The 21,062-nt window shown below is 38.4% G+C and overlaps 1 protein-coding gene across 1 annotated transcript; it reads right to left on the bottom strand.

Moving 5' to 3' along the window:
* Positions 1 to 12,308: 12,308 nt before the first annotated feature.
* Positions 12,309 to 19,867, bottom strand: SLC25A53 (solute carrier family 25 member 53). The gene is made up of 2 exons (XM_039879809.1): positions 19,577 to 19,867; positions 12,309 to 14,769 (listed from the first exon to the last, which is right to left on the bottom strand). The coding sequence occupies exons 1-2, from the start codon at positions 19,603 to 19,605 to the stop codon at positions 13,818 to 13,820; spliced, it is 981 nt and encodes a 326-aa protein (XP_039735743.1). The 5' UTR covers positions 19,606 to 19,867; the 3' UTR covers positions 12,309 to 13,817.
* Positions 19,868 to 21,062: the final 1,195 nt, after the last annotated feature.

Genomic DNA, 21,062 nt, shown 5'->3' with positions numbered 1-21,062 from the left:
CCATCCCTGTGACCTTCTATCAGCTACTAATTTGTACTTCTTTAACCCTTCACTTCATTATCCCAGCCACCCAAATCCCCCTCCCTTCTGTCCGTCAAATTGTCCACTATATTCGTGAGTCTGTTTTTGATTATTTTGTTCTTTTTATTCCTTAGATTCTGCATGTAAGTGAAATCATATAGTGCTTATCTTTCTCTGTCTGTCTTATATACCTTCTAGGTCCATCAAAACAATATCTTTTTCCATCCCCTTCCTTTTCATATGTAGGAGTCTTGTTATCTTGTCCTTTCAGCCACTCTATCTTTTGGTTGGAGCACTTAATTCTTTTCCATTTAAGGAACTTATTGATAGGAATGTAGTTGTTATCATTCTTTATTCCTGGTTTTTTTTTTCTGCCTTTACAAGGTGATTTCTTAGATTTCTTCCTAGTTGTATGGCTTGTTTATCTAGATCCCAGGTGATATTTCCTTGTTGCTGCTCCTTGTTTCCATCACAACTTTGATTTGGTCACCAGAGGGATGAACAGAGCCTCTATCATCTATGCCATTTTTTTTCCTCCTGTCTTTTTTGGTAGATTTTTGATGATTGTTTCAATTTCCATACTGCTGATCAATCTATTTAGATTTTCCAGTTCTTCTTGATTCAGTCTAGGAAGGTTGCATCTTTCTAAGTACTTGTCCATTTCTTCTAGGTGATTAAATTTGGTATTATACTCTTTTTCATAGTATTCTTGTATGATATTTGTATTTCTGCAGTGTCTGTCATAATTTCTCCTCTTTCATCCCTGATTTTATTTGTGCCCTTTCTCTTATTACTTTAGTGAGTCTCCAGGAGTTTGTCAATTTTATTAATCTTCTCAAAGAACCAGTTCTTTGTTGCATTTATTTTTTCTATTTTTTTGTTTTGTTTTCAATTTCATTTAATTCTGCTCGAATTTTGATTATTTCTTTCCTTCTGCTGATATTAGACTTTATCTGTTCTTCCTTTTCTATTTTTTAAAGATGAAGCATTAAGTTTTTTATGGGGAGCGGGGCTCGTTCTTGTTTTTTGAGATAGGCCTGTAATGATATGAACTTTCCTCTTATGACCATTTTTGCCATGTCCCAAAAGTTTTGATATGTTGTGCTATCATTATCATTAATTTCTATGTATGTCTTGATCTCTCTATTTCTTGTCTGACCTAGTCGTTCTTTAGTAGCATGTTGTTTAATCTCCATATATTTTTAGTTCTTCCTGCTTTCTTTTTACAGTTGATCTCCAGCTTCAAAGAATTATGATCATAAAATATGGTTTGGTATGATTTCAGTCCTTATTATTTATTGAGGCTATCTCTATGTCCCGATATGTGGTCAATCCTTGAGAATGTTCCTTGTGCACTGGAGAAGAATGTATAAGCAGCTGTTTTGAGATGAGAGGCTCTATAAATGTCAATTATGTTCAGTTGGTCTAATGTGTCCTTTAAGGATGTTATTTCCTTATTGATTTTCTGTTTGGATGATCTGTCCATATCTGACAGTGGGGTATATAGGTCCCCTACTATAATGGTGTTTTTGTTTGTTTCTCCCTTAAGTTCTGTTAGTAATTGCTTTATATATTTCAGGGCTTCCTCACTGAGAGGATAGATATCAATAAGTGTTATGTCTTCCTGGTGCATGTTTCCCTTTATCATTATGAAGTGTCTCTCAGTATCTTTCTTTACTTTTTTTATTTCAAAATCTATTTCGTCCTATATTAGTACCACTACTTCCACTTTTCTCTGACTGCCATTTGCTTGAAATATCATTTTTCTACCCTTTCACTTTGAGTCTATATTTGTCTTTGGAACTGAGATGTGTCACTTGGAAGCAGCATATGGTTGGGTTTTATTTTGTTGATCCAATCTGCAACTCTGTGCTTTTATATTGGTTAGTTCAGTCCATTTACATTTAGGGTGGTTATTGAAATATGAGGTTTTCCTATAGCCATTTTATCTTTTGCTTTCTGGTAGCTTGGTGTTTCTATTGCTTCTTTGTCCTTGTGCTTCTGGTTTTTTATTTCAGTTGGGTTTGTGAATTTTTCCTCTGGTCCTTCTTGTTTTATGTCATATACTTTAGTTCTGAATCTTTGGTGTGTTGTTACCACACATAAACATGGTAGAGGAGATACACACACACACACACACACACACACACACATCTGTACATAAATACACACACATATATATATATATACATATATACATATATATAATTTAGTCCATTTTATTCTGTGTGTGTCTTATCTCCATTCTCCTTTGAAAATCTGAATCTTTGAATCCTCCATTTTTCTGTTACTGTTATCTCAATTTGTCCATATGTATGCTAAACGTTCATGAGTAACTTACAAGAGCAAATTTCTTAATGGTTAAGCTTGTAATGCCCTGTTCTTAGTAAGGGTTGCACTCCTCTGCTTCTATCTTCCTGATAGTCACTTTACTCCTAATTATGTTTTTTTTTTTCTCATTTTGTTTTAGGTCAACTGACCCCTTTCAGTATTTTCTGTAGTGCAGGCCTCGTAGTGGAGAATTCCCTCATTTTTCTTATGTCTGGAAAGGTCTTAATTTCTCCTTCATATCTGAAGGAGAGCTTAGCTGGATACATTATTCTAGGCTGGTAGTTTCTTTCTCTTAATAATTTAAATATTTGATTCCATTCCTTTCTGGCTTATAAGGTTTGCACTGAGAAGTTCATGGATAATCTAATGGGTTTTCCTTTATAAGTTACCGTTTTCCTCTCCCTGGCTGTCCTGAGAATTCTGTCTCTATCATTGATTTTCGATAATTTTAATACAATGTGTCTTGGTGAAGTCCTTTTTGAGTTGAGATAATTGGGTGTTCTGTTGACTTCTTGAATTCCATGCTCCAGCTCATTCCTTAGATTCGGGAAATTCTTGTCAACTCTTTGTCTGAAAATGCTTCTAATCCCTGTTTCTTTTCCTTCCCTTCGAGAGTGTCCATTATTCTTATGTTTCCTCTCCTGATGGTATCAGCTAGTTCTTGTATTTCTCTTTCATTATTTTTCATTCTTCAGTTTCTCTCTTCTTTCTGACTTATTTCTAGATTTCTATCTTCGGTATCACTGATTCTTCCTCCATTTTGTCGACTCCATTTCCCAAGCTTGCTATTTTATTTTTCATTTTTTTCAACGTGTTCTTCATCTCCAGATATTCTATTTGGTTCTTTTTGAGAGTTTTAATCTCCTTGCTAAAAAAAACTCATTCTGCTGATCTAGTTGTTTTCTCAATTCCTGGAATTGTTGATATGAAATATTTTGGATCTCATTGAGTTTTTTCAGAAGTACCATCCTGAATTCTCTGTCATTTAAGTTGCATATTTCTATGTCTGTAAGCTTATTTTCTGGATATCTTTCTTTCTTTCTGAGATGCCATGTCACCTTGGTTGTTCATGATGTTTAATGGACTATTTCTCTGCCTGGGTATTAATAGACGTGTATTCTGCATTCCCCCCTCCCCCTAGAAAGATTTATTATATAAAGGTCTCTCTTTAGCCTGTTACTAAGAGGTTGTTTTTCTTTTAGTTTAGGTGGCATCTAAGCCTCTTGGGTCCCTGCTTTATTTATATTCTAAATAATGCCTTTTTTTTCCTTATAGATATTCAATCACACTCTCTATCTTCAGTCTCAGTCCCTGTCAGTGTTACCAACAGTTACAGTAGTATTTGCTCAGATTTCCCTGGGGCTCCATGGTGTTCAGTCTTAAAGGATATGGGGAGAGCTGCCCTCTGGGTTAGAGGATGGGGATTGTAGCTCAGCCTGGTGTTTTGCAGCTTTGGCTGGTAATAATTAGCTGTTGATTCTCTGCCATCCCCACTTCTCTGCCTTCTGCCCTGATCCATGGGCACTGTCACTGCATGGAGGTCACAGCTCTCTCAGGCAGGGCTGTTCAGAGACCCTGCTGCACCTTTTCCCTTCCCCCTCCTCCTGCAGCAAGCTTCAGCTGTGAGAGGAATCTTCTTTTTTTTCTACTAGTCTACTGCCAGGCTCCCCCATTTCTGACCTGTGGCAGCTCTTATTCACAATCCCTTGCTCATATGTGCTTGTGTACAGGTTGGGTGTTTTTTGTTGAGTTTTAGATATTCAACTTATTGTTATTTCAAGGGGAGAAATCTGGGGACATCTTTCACTCCGCCATTCTTCTGACATCATTCTACCACATTTTAATATATGAATATCCATAATTTATTTATTCGTTCTTCTGTCGATAGACATTTATTTATTTATTTATCTATCTATCTATCTATCTATCTATCTATTTATTTATTTATTTATTTATTTATTTATTTTCCAGTTTGGGGCTATTGTAAATAGTGCTTTTGTGAGCATTCTTATCTATGTCTTTTTGTGAACACACATTTGCATTTTTCTTGGCCATATACCAAGAATTAGAGTTGCTCTTCATAGGTCATGCATATGTTCAGCTTTAGTAGATATAACCATCTAGTTTTCAAAAAAGCTTATACCAATTATTGCTTATCTTTTGACCTTAACTCTGCTTCTTGTGTCTTTTATTATATAATTTTCATGTACTCAAATGTATCAATATTTTCCTTCAAAACTTATATTTTGGGTTTTGTTCAGGAATTTCTCTATTCAGAGAACATTATACTTTTTGTTTATATTTGTAATTTTTAATTTTTTGATTGTGTGCTTTAGGTCTTTTATACAGCTAGACTTTATTTTGCATAAGACATTGATCTTGATTTTTTCCATAAGAGAGACTGACTATCAATCATATTTATTAAATTATCAATAGTTTCTACACCCTTTGCAATGCCACATCTTTCATGTACCAGTATCCCATATATGTCTTTTCCAATTTTGTGATTAATTTGTCAAGTTCCACAAAAATCAGCCTGTTCATATTTTGATTGGAATGTTATTGGATTTATGGATTCATTAGAGAAGAATTGATAACTTACTGACTTGAAGTCTTCCTATGCTGAAAGGAGAGACAGTCCACCATGGGCCCTGAGCATCTCTGATTGTTCTTGCTGTTAATGCCAAAAATGCAAGTCCCTGATGATTCTTTACCTAAGCCACTTCTCAGAGTCATGTTTGCAGTAAGCAGTCCTGAAGGATGAGAAAACATCTCCCCACAGAAAAAGAGCAGGCTTGCTTCAATTTTCTATGAAAGCAGTGGAACCTCATTGTTCCTCTCCTATAATTCAATCCACTACGTGTGCAGCCATCTATCATGGGTCCTTTGCATTGCTCTTGTGGGACTCGGGGGGCTTTGGGAACAGACACAAGCCAGCATGAATCTCTCACTGCTGCTTTTTTTTTTTTCTGTGACTAATGTCTTTTGCCTCTCATCTTAGGTCTGATGCCAGAATCAATGAAACTACAGCATGTATATAGGGTAAAATCCCAGGCCCTGTGTAGTTCCTGACAAGTATATTTCTCCATTTTCAGATATTTTAAATTTTTCCTTTAGCAGAATTTTACACTTTTATTTATAATGGCTTGTTCATCTTTGTTAGCTGTCTTTCTAGCTGTGTTACAGATTTGGGGGCTACTGTGAGCGGGTTATATTTTCTATTGCAATTTCTAATTGGTTGTTGAATTCTACATCCCTTTTCCATGTTACTAGTATAGCTACTCATGTGGAATAATGTATTGTTTCCCTTAATAAACTGTTGACTTCTCTTGGGAACAGAAACCATACTGTATTCATGTCTGTATTCTTCCGATGAAACATTTAATTCTATTAACATTTATTGAACACCTCATATGTATCAGTTGCCAAATAAGGAATAAGAGGTATATATCCATAAATAAAATAGTGTGCCTGTTCTCAAGGAATTTACAAAATGTGGAGAAGACAGACATATCCACAAAATATTACCATTAAGAAAATAGTATTATGTATCACAACAGATATATAAACAAAGTACTGTGGAAGTAGGGGCAATTTATTATGACCCGAGGATTCTGTAAGTTCTCATACAATAAGTAGTGTTTGAATTGGGCTTCAAAAGGTAATTGGGATCTATACTGGTACAGATAGAAAGCGGGGGAGATGAGTTCTCATACTATATCTGGCATTCAAGGTCTTCCAATTTAGCCCCAAGCTACCTTTCCAAACCCAGCTATTAAGTCCTCCAGGAAATAAAAAATTAGCCTCTCATCCATTAATCATCTTCCAAACTTATAATGCTTGAGTTACTACTGTGTTGCTTTGTATTATAGCACAGTGATTAAAAGCAGAAAATCTAGAGTCAGACAAATTTGGATTCTGGCCCAGGCTCTGCAATTTACTGGCTATGAGATCTTGGGCAAATGAAAACTAGTTATAGTGTTTATCTCACAGGGTTGTGTGGTAAATTAGATAATTCTTGTAAAGCTTTGGTTTTGTACCTGGCACAGGACATGCATTCAATAAACCTTAACTATTACGAATGGTATCTCTACTTTATCCATCCCTCTGGCATTAATTCTCAAGTCAATTAAAACACAGTTATTGTATATCCACTATATGTAATGATTATATTAGGCATCATGGGGAACATAAAGATGAATAAGACCTTATCTCTGCCTCCAGTGACCTATCAAGTAGAGGATGTAAGATATGTACACAAATAATCATGAGGCAAGGCAGATTATAAGACCTGGATTCTTCCTCTGGCACTCCATAGCTTGATGGAGTTGGATCACATGATCTCTCAAGACTATTTCCAAGCCTAACATGATTCTATGACTTCTATAATTGTGAGTGCTACATCAACGTTAATAAGTACCAGGGAAAAGTGGAAAAGAGGTTAAACCTAATTCTATCTAGGAGAGTCAGGGACATCTGCATAAAGGAAATGACATTTGAACTATATCATAATAGATGGGCGTCATTTGGTGAGGGAAGAAATGGGAACAATGGAATTCCACACAGAGGGGAAAATAAAAACAAAAGAAAGTGTAGGGCACACTCTGGGAATACTCGGTAGTTTTATATGGTTAAAACATCAGGATTTACAATTGTTAAGTATGGAAAAATAGAGTGGAAACAATAAACTAGTGTCAGACCATGGAGAACCTGGAACGTCATGTTAAGCGGTTTGGATTTTATTTGGTAAACTGTTCACATTTTAAGGTGGCCAGGAGACCTGTTAAAGAGTTGTGACAGTTCAGGTATAAAATAATGAAGGGCTGAACAATGGCTGCAGATTAAATAGTAGAAAAGAAAAGACAGAAATTTTTCGACTTTTTTTCATATACTACCTTGTGTGTATTGTTAAATAATTTTTAATGTTTCTTGAGGGCAGGGATCATTCACTCATGCCACAAATATTTGTTGAGCACATACTATATACAAGACACTCTTTTAGGCACTGGAAATACAGTGGTGAATGAGAGAGTCAAACTCCTACATGTTAAGGCTCTGAAAGTATCAAAAAATGATGATAGTACTGAAAGTGGGAAGACTAGGGATAGGTTGGTAGGGGGAATGGAGAGTTCAATCTTCAACATGTTAACTTCGGAATGCCTATAAGATATCTCAGTGAAACTGTCAAGTAGGCAGTTGGGTACAGGTATCTTGAGCTTTTTTGTACACAGTTCCTCTTCATTAACATAGTAATTTAAGGTATACTGTTTATTTTTTTAAAAAAATTAATGAATTATTGGCATCTTTATAGATAATAGTATATTAATTAATACATAACATATTATATTGAATATGTCAATATGAAGGATCAACACATATAAGCTGATTTCTTAACACAAGATTATATTCTCAAAACAAAACGTAAACTTACTATAAGAAACTTATTATAACTCCATTTCTGAGAATATTCTTTACTGTTAGCAATTTTTTAAAAAATCTCAACAACTGATAAAAATCCAACAAAATATATTAGACACTATGAAAAATACTATGAAACTTTGAAAAACATTAAAAATTAGAATCTCAACCATTATTTTTGCTTACATTAAAACTGAACAGTTACTTTTACTGAAATTAAAATCTCAACAATAGTTTTTGTAGAAAATAAAACCTCAGCATCTATTTTTTTTAGATATTGATAAGAACATTGACACTCTTGAAGAACAGAAATAAGGTAGAAAAGACTTTTCCTATCAGATATCAAGACGTGTTACAAAGCTGCAATAATTAAGATAATGCCATTTTGGCACAAAGTTGGACAAATAGGCCAATGGAATAGAACAGAGAGGCCACAAATAATTCCAAGAACATATGAACTCTTGATATTTGACAGAGCTGGAATTGTGAATGAGTGAGGAAAGGAGAGATTTTCAACAAATGATATGGGGCATTTGGGTATTCATAAGGGAAAAAATGAAATTTGACCTCTATTCTCACACTCTACACAAAACTTAATTCTAAAAATATTAAAGACCTAAGAGTAAAAGGCAAAACTATATATGTTTTAAATATTAACATAGGGGAATATCTTCATGATGTTGGGGCAGGGAAGGATTTTTTTTTTGAAAAGATACAAAAAGCAATATGCATAAAGAATAAATGTTGAAAACTTTGACTATATTATAATTAAGAACTTCTGTTTATTGGAAGGAACTATCAAGAAAATGATAAAAAAATACGAGACAACGTAGGGAATGATATACGCAACACATGTAAAAAATAAAGGACTATAACTAGAATATATAAATAACTCTTACAAATTAATTTGAAAAAGGCACAATTCTCAATAAGAAAAAAAATGTCAAATGTCTTGAATAAATGCTTCACAAAATAAGAAATCTTAATGTCCAATAAGCATATGAAAAGATGCTCAACATCATTAATCAGGAAAATCAAATTATGAGAGGCCATTTTACACCCACTAGATGGGCAAAACTTAAAAATCTGATAATACTGTATGTTGACCAGCAGGTGGCATAATGGAAACTGTTAAACCCTACCAGTAAGGGTGAAAATTGGTACACCATTAGGAAAAGTTAGGAATCATATAGTAATGCTGAATGTTCCCATACCCTATAAACCAGCAACTCCAGTCTTGGCTAAATATCCTAGAGATGACTGCATTTGTGTACACTACCAAGAATATTAGTGGTAGCACTGTTTTTTAACAGTCAAAAACCGGAAATAATCAGAATGCTTCTCAAAGTTATCATGGATAATGTGGTATTTAATATACTATTTATACAACGATATATACAAAAAAGTGAAATAACCAAACAACAATGAGATACCACTACATGCCTATTAGAATGGCCAAAATTTGGAACACTGACAACAGCAAATGCTGACAAAAAGTGTAGAGCAGCAGGAACTTTCATTCATTGTTGGTGGGAATGCAAAATTGTACGACCACTTTGGAAAACAGTTTGGCAAGTTCTTAAAAAGCTAAACATACACTTATTATACAACCCGGCAAATTTGCTCTCTGGTATTTATCAGAGGATTTGGAAATATGTCCACACAAAAATTTGCACACAGATGTTTATAACAGCTTTATTCATAATTGTCCAAACTTGGAAGCAACCCAAATGTCCTTCATTAGATGAATGGATAAATAAGCTGTGAAACACACAATGAATTTTATTCAGTACTTAAAAGAAATGAGCTATAAAGCCATAAAAAGACATTGAGTAAAGTTAAATGCACATTACTAACTGAAAGAAGCCAATCTCAAAAGGCTATAGACTATATGATTCCAACTATATGACATTCTATTAAGGGTTAAACTACGGAGATAGCAAAAAGATCAGTGGTTGCTAGTAGTTGGAGGGGGATGAACAGGAAGAGCACAGAGAATGCGGTGGGGCAGGCAGTGAGACTACTCTGTATGATGCTATAATGGTGGATACATGTCATTATACATTTGTCCAAACCAATAGAATGTGCAACACCAAGAGTGAATCCTAATGTAAACTATGGACTTTGAGTGATAATTATGTATCGATGTAGGCTCATCAATTGTAAATAATGTACCATTCTGGTAGGGAATGTTGATAATGGGGGAGGCTATGAATGTGTGGGGGCAAGAGTATATAGGTAATCTTTGTACCTTCCTCTCAAATTTGCTGTGAACCTAAATCTAAGAAACAAAGACTTTTTAAAAAAGTAAATTTATCACAATTTAAAAAAATGAAATAACTACAGCTACCTGCAACAACATGGATGAATCTCACAAATAACGTGAAGTGAAAGAAGATAGGCACAATTCCAAGTATATAAAGTATATAAAGCTCAACTATCTATAAAACAAAACTGTTGTTCAGGGATGCTTACTTATATGGAAGATAAACCTATAAAAAAAAGCAAAGAAGTGATATCGCAGTAGTCAGGATAGGGGTTACCTCTAGGATGGTGGATGAATGCGATCACTGGGGGTTGCAGGGGCAGGGGGAGTGAGGGAGTAGAGGTTATCAAGATATTCTATTTCTTGTCCTTGGTGGTCATTACATGGGAGATAGCTTTATAAATGTTCTTTTAACTGGCAGTTCTCTTCTGAATGCTTCTCTTTCCTTAACGAAATGTAAAGCAAGGTCACCAACTGGGATTGAGGATGGGGAGGGAGGTGTTGAAGATTTGATGAGAAGGAAGATGGTATGAAAGAAACACAGAAGTTGGAGAGTGAGTGGAACAGAGAAATATAGTATTTTTAATCTTTTCTTTTATGTAAAATGTTCATGTTTTTTTCTGATTTATTATGCTTTTTATCATGTAACATTATTTTATTAATATTAATATATTACACTATATGCAGTTATCCCAAACATGTAGTTAAATTATACTATTTAATGTTTCAAAATAAATTTTAAAAGCAAAATTAAGTTTTAATAAACCATATAATTGTGATAATTTTTGTAATACAATATAATTTATTATTTTACCTTGTGCTTTAGAAAAGCTGATGTAGTTTATATTTAGACAAAAATACACAGGGCTTATGCAGGGATTTTTATTAGTCTTCTTTCAACTTTCTATACCAAGGAGCTTTAGTGTTAAATTCTATACTTTATAAGTTTTACACAGACATATGTATTTATTACCTCCTTATTTTATTGCTCTCTAGTCCAAAAGCCATTTTTATACGTCAGAAAATATAACATTAACAAAATAAATCTTGACATTTAAAATTACTAGAAAACTATTACACTCCTAAACTTTACTCAGAAGATTTAAATTGAAAAAGTTGATAGGTTCATATAATTTTATAATTTTGCCTAGGTTTTCGTGTGAACCAATTTATAAAAATCAATTAAATTATAATATGCTTTAGTTATAAATCCATGTTTATGTTATAATTGCATAGCTTCGGGTATTAACATACTTAATGTAAATTTAGTTTTTATAAAGGCAGATATAGTCAACTGAAACGATTACCACCAATGTGGCTTTAAAATATGCTGTTTTTATTTTCTATGCTCTATAACTGGGCCATTGTCATAGAGATAAAAGTCTTTTTAAAAGAATTTGAATCTACAAATATTGAATCTAGAAATATAAACATTTCAACTCTTGGATAATTCAGGAAAAATATGGTTTGTGTATAAAAAATTAATTCTCAAATAATAAAGCTACCATTAATAATGTTAACAATTGGTGGATTTGGGTAAAGGGTATATGGGTGTTCTTTATATTTTTCTCATGCTGGCAACTTTACTATGTTTTAAATTATTTCTAAATAAGAAGAAAATGAAGAAAGGGACATAGACTGACATAGTGACTTAAGTGGAAATTGACAGCATACTTGGAAATAAATACATCTCTTGGACAAAAAGGAGAGTATAGTAGTTTACTCTCTTCAGCTTAAAAACCAAAGCCATTGCTAAGTTATAAATTTGTATAAATATTTTCTTCCAAGCTAGCCTTGAACTATAACTAGCTACTGTTCTATTTTTCCTTCCCTTGTGCATACTGTATCTCCTGTCCTTGAATCCACAAGCAGAGTACTGTCCCCTCCTCCATTTAGGTCTGCATGGGATCAGACATGGGAACTCATTTACAGCTATTTGGACCAGCCATTTCCCGTTGACTTTGCTGGCAAATGCTCTTTGATCTCTTATCACCTACAGCTGCATCTTTAATTTCTGTGATATTCAATGAGGAATTATCACTACCAGGATCTATAAGCAGGTCATTATAAATGACAAATCCAGTTCAGTAAGGAGGTGCAAATGGAGGTCATTATCACATCTATAAGGAGAAAACTGCAACATGTCATCTTGGAAATCCTCAAAATTCAGGTTGAAATGAATGGGACAGTTAAGCAATGTTTCTGTTGGTAAAATTTAAGTTCCTATAGCATTTCTAATAGCAAACAAGCCATCAATAACACACTCTTCAAATTTTCCAGTTGAAAGTCACTTTTTATTATCATTATTATCATCAGCAGTATCTTTATCATTAGCACAAAACTAATCCACTAATAAAAGGAAACAAAATCACACCCCAAAGGCGTGTGTTTTGCCATGGTTGGGATGGGTCAGTAACATTATCTTCATGTACAAGGGACAGTACCCTGAGGATAAAGACCATATCACAGCTTGATATTAAATTCAACAATTCAGCCAACATTATTGAGCACCTAGGCACAATGAGAGATCTAAAATGTGTACAAGAATCCCTGCTTTCAAGGAGTTTTACAGTCTAGTAGGAGGTATTGAAGAATACCAAGAACGCAAGGCCACATGAGATCAGTGAAATAATGGAATCAGCGGCATATATGAAGTGTTATTCGAGAGGGGTATCACAAGAGACTACCATTACATTCAGTTGTGGGAAATCAGGAGAGGCTCCACAGAGAAGGTGGCATCTGAGCTGGGCTTTGAGGTTTTCGAAGGATTTTGGCAGACTGGCATGTGAAGGGCACTACAGATGGAGACTAGTGTGGGCCAAAGCACGGCTGTGGGAAAGTTTGAGGCATGTCTGGGGAGAGAACAATAGTCCAGTTTGGCTGATGTATGAAATCTATATAAGTGAGAATGGTGTGATGAAATGCTGAAAGTTACGTTGAGGACCATATTTTGAATGGCTAAGACTTCTGATCTTTATGTCATAGTAACTATATTTATCCACAGTGATAAAATATGCAATGATTTGTGAAAAAATGTGATCACTTCACTTCTAGATTTCTTAGGGAAACTCAAGTGGTTTCTAGGCAATGTCATTCCCTTGCTATCAAAAATGTCCCAGCAGATAACCCCAAGCAATCTATAGTAATTTTTTTTCTATTTTGCATGCAACTAAATCTCTTCCTTCAAAGTGTTTTTTTCCATCCATCCAGGGACCATACCTAATTTAGGATTTCCAGCCACAACCGCCACCTTGAAGTTAGGACTCACAGTCTTGAAAAGTTAGAGTAGTGGTAGTAGAGATAGTCATGAAATGTCATGAAAACATAGCCATCTGAGAAGTTCTATGGAATCTCTATACTAAGAGTCAAGCTTAGTTCTTTGATATTGGAGTTTCTGATCTTCTACTCAGTTTGGTCCAGAGAAAAATTTGAGGGGTCCCAGAACTTATAGTACCAAATTAAAATCCTTTTAGAGTTTCCTCTATTGTCAAAGAATGTCTTAAAGGAATGACATTTCATCTAAGTTAAAAGTTATTTAAAAGTCTCCTGGGTCTAAGGTTGTTGAAGCTGTGGTTAGATAGGAGTAACTCTTTTTCTGATCAAGGAAGGCTTTGTCTGTGCCCAATAGGCTGGTAGTTGGGAACTTCTCTAGTGCACTGACAGTTCAAAGACGTTAAAGAATGATTGTATTAGGTAACCAAGCTGTAGAAGTAAGCTATTTAGACCAACCTGGGAAGGCTTAGAATAACAAAGGTGCCATGGCCACACTTCCTGCAGCTAGTCAGTCTTTCAGCTCTTTCCTGGAATGAGACCTCCTCTGCAGGAAGTCATGGATAGCAGTAGTGAGGCCCCATGTCACACTGGATCGTAGGATGACCAGGGAGCCTCCACGGTAGATCAGGAACACCTTTCGGCCCCGAGTGTCCCACACATCTTGGGCAGAGGCCCATAGGCTGGGCATGCTCTGCCAGCCAATATGGGACTGCATATTGGCAACTAGCACAATCAGAGGATAAAGAATTAGGCAGGTGATTGTTCCATTGACACTCCCAGATACCAAGGCGGGAACCCAATGGGGCAGGCCTTGCTCTGCCAAGCCATCCTGGATGGGGTCCTTGAAGGAGAAATACAGAGCACTCCCCAGGCTGTTCCTGAGAAGGACAGGCCAGAAACCACGATAATAGCCCAGTGACATCCGCCCCCAAAGCCCATAAGAGTTGAATTCCTTGAGAATGCTGAAGGTGCTAGGGAAACGAGCTTGCTTGCGACCATCCTGGAGCACATTTTGCACCCTTTCAAAGGGGCTGAGTGCCACAGCCTCCACCACACCAGACATGAGCCCTGCAGCCCAACGGTGTCCTAGGGAGTGTGGCCCATCAGGGGAGAGAGAGAAGAGCAGGCTATCATAAGTCCCAAACAGTAGAGTCCCTTGCAATGTCTTGGAGAGAAGAGGTGGGTAGATTCCCCTGTAGAAGTATTGAGGACCTTCATGCCAGAGCTGTCGCAGAGCCTCTGACACCGCCACAGCATGGATCTGTTGTCGGAACACAACCTTATAGATAGGAAAGGTGAGAAAAGTAGACATAAAATTGGAAATGGCCCCAAGGGCGTAGGCCTGAGAGTGCCAGATTTTCTTCCCAGGTGCCTCTGCTCGCATCCAGTGCTGAAGCTCCTTCCCGGGAGAGTGGTTCTGTTCCCCCATGCTGGAGACAACTGGGTGCAGGCAGAAGAAACTGGAAAGAGCAGAAAAAAGAGGTTAGACTGACCATTAAATCTGTTGGTGAGCGTTTTCACTGCTTAATTAGAAAGAGAGACCCAGGAAACTCAGGTCTAAGGATACAAGCCACTCTTTGGGCCAGTCTCTGAGAAATAAGCACACTCTTAGGAAAGAATTCATCAACCTTAAGTTAAAGGCAGTTAGTTTTTCTGAACAGAGTCGCCTCTACAATGTTTTGCTAACACAGCAAATATTTTAATATTCAAGGAGGTTGAAGATTAAAGAAAATAAAATTGGGGAAGAAGGCCTACAAAACCTATTGCATTCAACTTTCACCACAATTTTGCATTTGATAAACTACTAGAATAGTAAGTTGCTATTTTCTTTCCAAAAAGTGGCACTATCTTGTAGAGGCAGAAAGGCATTCAAAAGTTGTAGTCCAGTACTTTCTCTAAAAGTTGGTAGAAACTTCGGAAGCTGGGAGTCTCCTCATCTCCCTTTCTGTAGATTCCTGCCTTTGTTGTAGCTGTTTCATGGCAACTCCCCCCACCCCAATGAGGAACAGAAATAGGAGCTGTTCCTAAAAATTCAGCATGAAAAGGCTCTATACCTGGCAGAGGCTCTATACCTGGAAATTTCCAAGCCTAACCTTGTAAACCTATAGCTATATAATAGAGCATGGGTTCTCAACCTTAACACATTTCACATCTTCGGCCAAATAATCCTTTGTTCTAGTGCCTGTCCTGTGCATCATAACATATTTAGCAGTATGCTGGCCTTCACTTGCTGAATGCCATTAGCACCAACTGAACCTACCCAGCTATGACAACTAAAAATATTTTCAGATGTTGCCATTTGTCCTGGGGGAGGGGCACAAAATCGCCCTTGGTTCAGAACCACTACACTAGAGGAAAGAGGCAGTGTAAAGACAACAAACAATTGCTCCTACCCGGTAATGGTACAGGAGCAAGTGGAGTAGTATGAGAAGTAACTGGGGACCCAGGGCATATGAAAGAAGTTTGAGATTAAGGAGAAATGAATGCTTAGTGCAGATCTGAGAAACTGAGGGTGTTTGTCGTGAAGAAAATATGGGCTCCACTGGGCTGAGAGGACAGTGTGCTGCAGTGGGAGATGGTGTGCTGAGGAGAAGAAGCATAGGTGTACGGGCAGGGGGCAGGAGGCAGGAGGCAGGAGGAGCGGGGAGAAGGCAGATGAGCTGGCTGGGTATTCACATGCAGATTAACAGGAAGCTTGGTAGGAACTGCAGACCCAGAGGTTTCACACAGAACCCCCTGGGCTGTGTGGTCCTGAGGAGAGGGAGGTGTCAGGGCTCTAATTATGCTAGCAGTTGATGGCCCCTCAATAGGGACAAAGGAGTCCGCCTGGGGAAGGGCAAGGAGAAGCCAGGCACTGCCAGAAGTCCACTGCAATTTTCCCTGGGCCACTGCACACAGAACCTGCCTTGAAGGGCTTCTCTTTCCAGAACCACCCCCATCAGCTCCCATCTGGCTTCTTGCTCCTGCTCCATCCACGACCCCACAATTTGACCTCACAACCACCCCCCACTCACCAGCCACACTCTCTCTTGGAGGAGAGGGGTGAAGGCTCAGCCTCCCTTGCTATGCCATCACCCCTCCCCCTCCCGCCCCACATTCCATGTTTGCCTTAAGCCTCACCTCCTTAACCTCATGGCCAGAAGGAGACTAGGAGGGCCCCACTGCCCTGGACCCTTTAGCTGAGAACTGGCCAGGAGCAAAGGCTCAAGAGACCTACTCTCTGTATCCCTATCCCTCTGGGGCACTTCTGGGCCTCTGGCAGCCACCTCCATCTCTTGAGAGCCAAAAGTGACCCCTCCCACTACCCCAGGAAGGAGGTAGCTCCGCTCAGGCCACTAAAGCCACAGGGGCCCCCAGCATTTCACAGCTGATCTCCCAAGGAACTTCTTCCTCAAGTTTTACCTGCATCTAAATAAGGACAGGTGGTAAGGGAAATGTCTGTCCCTTCTATTATCTCAGAGTGCAATAATGTTCCACTTCCTCCCCATGTTTTCCTGAGTAACCTACAACTATTGACTACTGCATAAGGTAAGGTGACTTAGCAGAAAGAAACCAGGCTAGAATTTGGCGGACCAGCATTCTAAGTGCCAATTCTGTTATTGACCATCTGTATGAGCTTTAGAAATTCATTGACATCTTGGAGCCTTCCCCATCTCAGTTATAAACTGAGCAGACAGAGTGAAATGCTCTCTACACATTTTCATACTGTGCATGTCACAAGGGTTTGACATGAGGGAATTCAGGCAAATATTTGACAGAGAAGTTAATTGTGCTTTTTCATCCCCAATTCTTTCTGCCATTTTTGCCAATCATTTTCAAGGATTACATGTAATTTAGCAATACCTTACCTTAAATATCTAATTCGCCATTTTATAAATCTAATTCTTCCTGTTTTATGGGAGAGCATTAGTACACTTTTCTCCCATGTATTTTTTTGGTTGAGATATTAGGCTTTGGGAGGCAGACAGATCTGAGACTGAATTTTGCTTCCCCTACTTATTTAGTTGTGTTACCTTATGCAAGATACTTCACTCAGTCTCGGTTTCTTCAGCTACCCAAAAGAGACAATAGGTCTCCTTCAAAAGGTTGTTGCAAAGATTAATAAAATCAAATGAGATAAAATGGTTGAGCATCCATGGCATGGCGGCCTCGATAAAAAGTATTAAAAAAAGATGCTTCCTGGCCTCACCATCTGTCTCAATAGAACACATGTTCCTATAGGACACTTTCGGGCCAGCCAGAATAAGATGATGTGGTATGGTGGACCAAATCCCATGTTTACTGAGAGGCAGAGAAGACCTTTCTTCTGTAAATGCTAAGGTTTTATTAAACAGTCATGGACAGCCTGGCCCCTTAACATGAGTTCCAGAGTCGAGATCACAGGATGGACCTGGATTCATCCTTGAGCTGTTATCCCCTGTACCCTATGATGTACTTCCTACATTTACAACCTAGTAAAGTGAGCCCAGGGGATTCCAGATTCCCCTAGTCAGTCTAGTCCAGATGGATAGCTTATATGACCACCCCAGGATCTAGCCCCACATTTGTTTGTTCATCCAGGGAGTCACTAAGCCAGTCCTTTGGTTAGCTCACAAACACATGTTGATCACTGTGGATAAATCACCATGGAGCTGGAGGTGAATGGTAATTGGTGCCTGCCTTCAAGGGCTTGAGAATCTAGTGGGGGAGTCAGGTCAACAATAAGCTAAACTATACTGGAAGGCAAAAGAATTTACAAAAAGTTGTACTAATCACGGTCAGAGCAGAAAGACAAGAACAATGTATTCTACCTGAGACAGGGAGCAGCCAAAAAAATTCTCCAAGGAGGGGCATCTGACTTGATCCTTAACCAACAAGCAGGCTCTTGTTAGGTGGAGGAGTGAGGGCAGGCATTCTAGGCTGAGGAAGAAGACTAAGGCACAGTGGCCTAAAAACATGACTGGTCCATGGTGCTGGATGCAGGCCGTGGGAAGAAGATGGAGCTGTGGCCCACAGAGAGGAGCTGATTTAGAACAAGGGCCATATTTGTTTTCCCCACTGCAATGCATTATGGCATACAGACGTGGGCTCTGGAGTCAGACAGCCCTGGGTTTGAATTTTGCAGTGCCATTTCCTAGCTTTATGACCTTGGCCAAGTCTCTTCATCTCTCTGAGCCTCATTATCCTCAACTATAAAACAACTGTCATGAAGGTTTATGAGGTGAAGTATATAAAACGCTCAGCACAGTACCTGCTATTTAAGTTGCTCCATAAGTTATATCAGTAGTTTCATTTTTTTTTTAAATATATGATCCCAGGAATCAATGTAAGATTATAACTACATTGATCGAAAGGCTGAAATCGGTCTAATGCACTAGGTCATCTGCAGAGTGCGTTTTCAATTGTTTGTTTGGAAGACAGCAGAGAAGAATTGTTTGTGGCCTTTGGAGTTTGACAGCCTTGGGCTGGAGTCTCAGTGCCTCTATTTATCAGTCCTGTAGCCTTATACAGGTTACCTAGCCTCCCCTAAACAAAGTTTCCTTATCTGTAAAATAAGATAACAATGCATGTCTCCTCAGGATTGCTGAGAAACTTAAATAACAGAGGGAAAGTTCCTGGCACAGAGGAGGTGAGGTAGGCAGCCAAGGGCAATTGTTACTGTTTCAACTGAAAGCTTTATCCCCCTAACCTTCAGGCTTTTAAGGTTTCTTTGTGGGAATTGGAAAATGTGGTCTCCTTAGAGCTGTGAATTGGAACACACTCCTACATGAGGCCAGAGATAAAGGATGCTCTGTACCCAACTAGACCCAGATTAGCAAATCATCTTCCCAGCCTTGCAAGAAGAGACCCTCACTTTGTTCTAATGGCCCAATTCAGGCATCTTTATACAATCTATTTCCTTTCACTATTTTTTGTCAGAGCTCTAAGATGTATTCTTTTTCCTGTTTGATCCCACCCCTATCAGGTCCAACTTCAGATCACTGAATTTGGTGACAAAGCCAATTTAAAAACAGAAGAAGAGTCTGCTGAGATGCAGAATCAGATGTCATGGCATTGGGGAGCAGAAGCAAGAGTCTAAAGAAAACCCAATAGCTACTGCCAGCATCACCTGACTGTGAGGTGAGGCTTCTACACCCCACAACCTCTATGCTCCTCCATTGTTCCACAAGAGAAAGTCTACGGTCCTCAGATGGAAAGGGCTTCATCTCCAAATTTGAATTGTTTATTCTAAGGAATTCTAGATATTGGGGTTGTAAATAAGAAGGCAGAAAGGAGCAGGTGAAGTACCTTGGCAGGCTGAAGATGAACCCAGCCATCAAAGGGCATCAGATTGTTAATTTACTTTCAAGCATCAGGAATCAAGAACAAGCTCCCACAGGGGGCCTCCTAGCCACAACTGACATAAGGGAAGCAAAGACTTGCTCTTCAAGAACCAGAAGTCGTGGAAAATGAAGCAGGTTTCGCAGCCCGTGGCTTCACGGCCCATTCACTTCCAGACAGCCCTGCATGCTGTTTCCATGGAGTTGCTCCTTCTCTTGGGCCAGTGATGGCAAATCCAGTAAAGGAGAGGTCCTCTCAAGAGCTCACAGAAGGGCAACCTAGCAACCTGTCCTGAAGCCAGGAAATGAAAGCTCTATCAGTGGCAGAAAGCTGTGGTTGGGGGTTAGGTCAAATTGTATTTCATTTCTCACACTTTTTTCTCAAGTTAAAGTTGAAAGAGGAAGATGTTACAAAGAATGATTGTAGGGGAGTGGTTCTTAACCATTTCTAGGCCACCGACTCATTTGAAAATCTACCAAGCTGTGGACTCTTGGCCAACAATTTCAGGAAGGACTCTGCTCAGAAGTTACATCTCGTGATAGATATGCTTTGGAAAGGTAAGGTACATTGGCAGCAGACCTATTTAATTATTACCCTCAGCATAATGTGGTGTTTTAGGCAAGGGTTCACAAACATCTCTACACCTCTGAATTAAGACAAAACTGTTTAAAAATGTAAATCATACTCCCCACCCCTGGTCCGACTAAATCCGAACCCCCAAAGAGGTTGGGCTCAGGAATCTGCATTTCTCACAAACTCTCCAAAATGCTTCTGAGGCAGCCAGCCTTGTACCCATACTTTGGTTAACTGCATGGGTTCTGGCATCAGACAGACTTGGTCCAAATTTTGGCTTCGCCTTGTAATTTCAGAGAAGTCATTTCACTTCTCTGAGCCTTATCTCCTTTGGGGTCATATGCTGTAGAAATAATGTTTTACATCTTTAATAAACTGGCCATTTGTTACAGTGGAAAACAAGACAAAGAAAATGCGTGTTTTCTGTACAATGTGTATCGTAAAAGTTGCCTACCTCTTCCCCCAGCCCTCTACCCGCTGCCTCCTCATCCCCTCCCTCAGAACTACGAGCACACCAAGACTTCTGTTTATATGGTTTGAGACCACCTAAGTAAAGACTCTCTAGGCAGCTCAGCCAGACAAATAGTTGGCATTTGGAGAACAACAGACTTGGGTGCAAAATTGGATGGTGATACTTATTTGTTGTGTGAGGCATGCAAGACGCCTAACCTCTCTGTGTCTGTTTCCCCATCTGTGAGATGGAGATAATAGTCCTTGCTCACTAACTCTATATTGTTCCAAATGGACTCTCCCATCTCCACTTCGGCTCTTCTCCACTAACCTTCAATCTGAGAGAAGAGAGGAGTGTTTACAAGAGGCAGTCTTTGAAATCAGACATGTCGATTTGGGCGTGAGCTCTTAGCTCTGCACTCCCTAATCA

The sequence above is a fragment of the Pteropus medius genome, unplaced genomic scaffold (genome assembly GCF_902729225.1).
Source record: "Pteropus medius unplaced genomic scaffold, Ma_sr-lr_union100, whole genome shotgun sequence".
NCBI lineage: Eukaryota > Metazoa > Chordata > Mammalia > Chiroptera > Pteropodidae > Pteropus > Pteropus medius.
Note: the sequence above shows the minus strand (reverse complement) of the source record. Positions and strands in the feature narration are given on the sequence as shown.

Excerpts from the sequence above, each read along its gene's own strand:
- SLC25A53 (XM_039879809.1), bottom strand. The coding sequence starts at position 19,605 with ATGGCTGGGTTCATCTTCAGCCTGCCAAG. Across the intron at positions 14,770-19,576 it reads TTCATCTTCAGCCTGCCAAG|TTTCTTCTGCCTGCACCCAG; the intron begins GTACTTCACCTG and ends TGCTCTTTCCAG.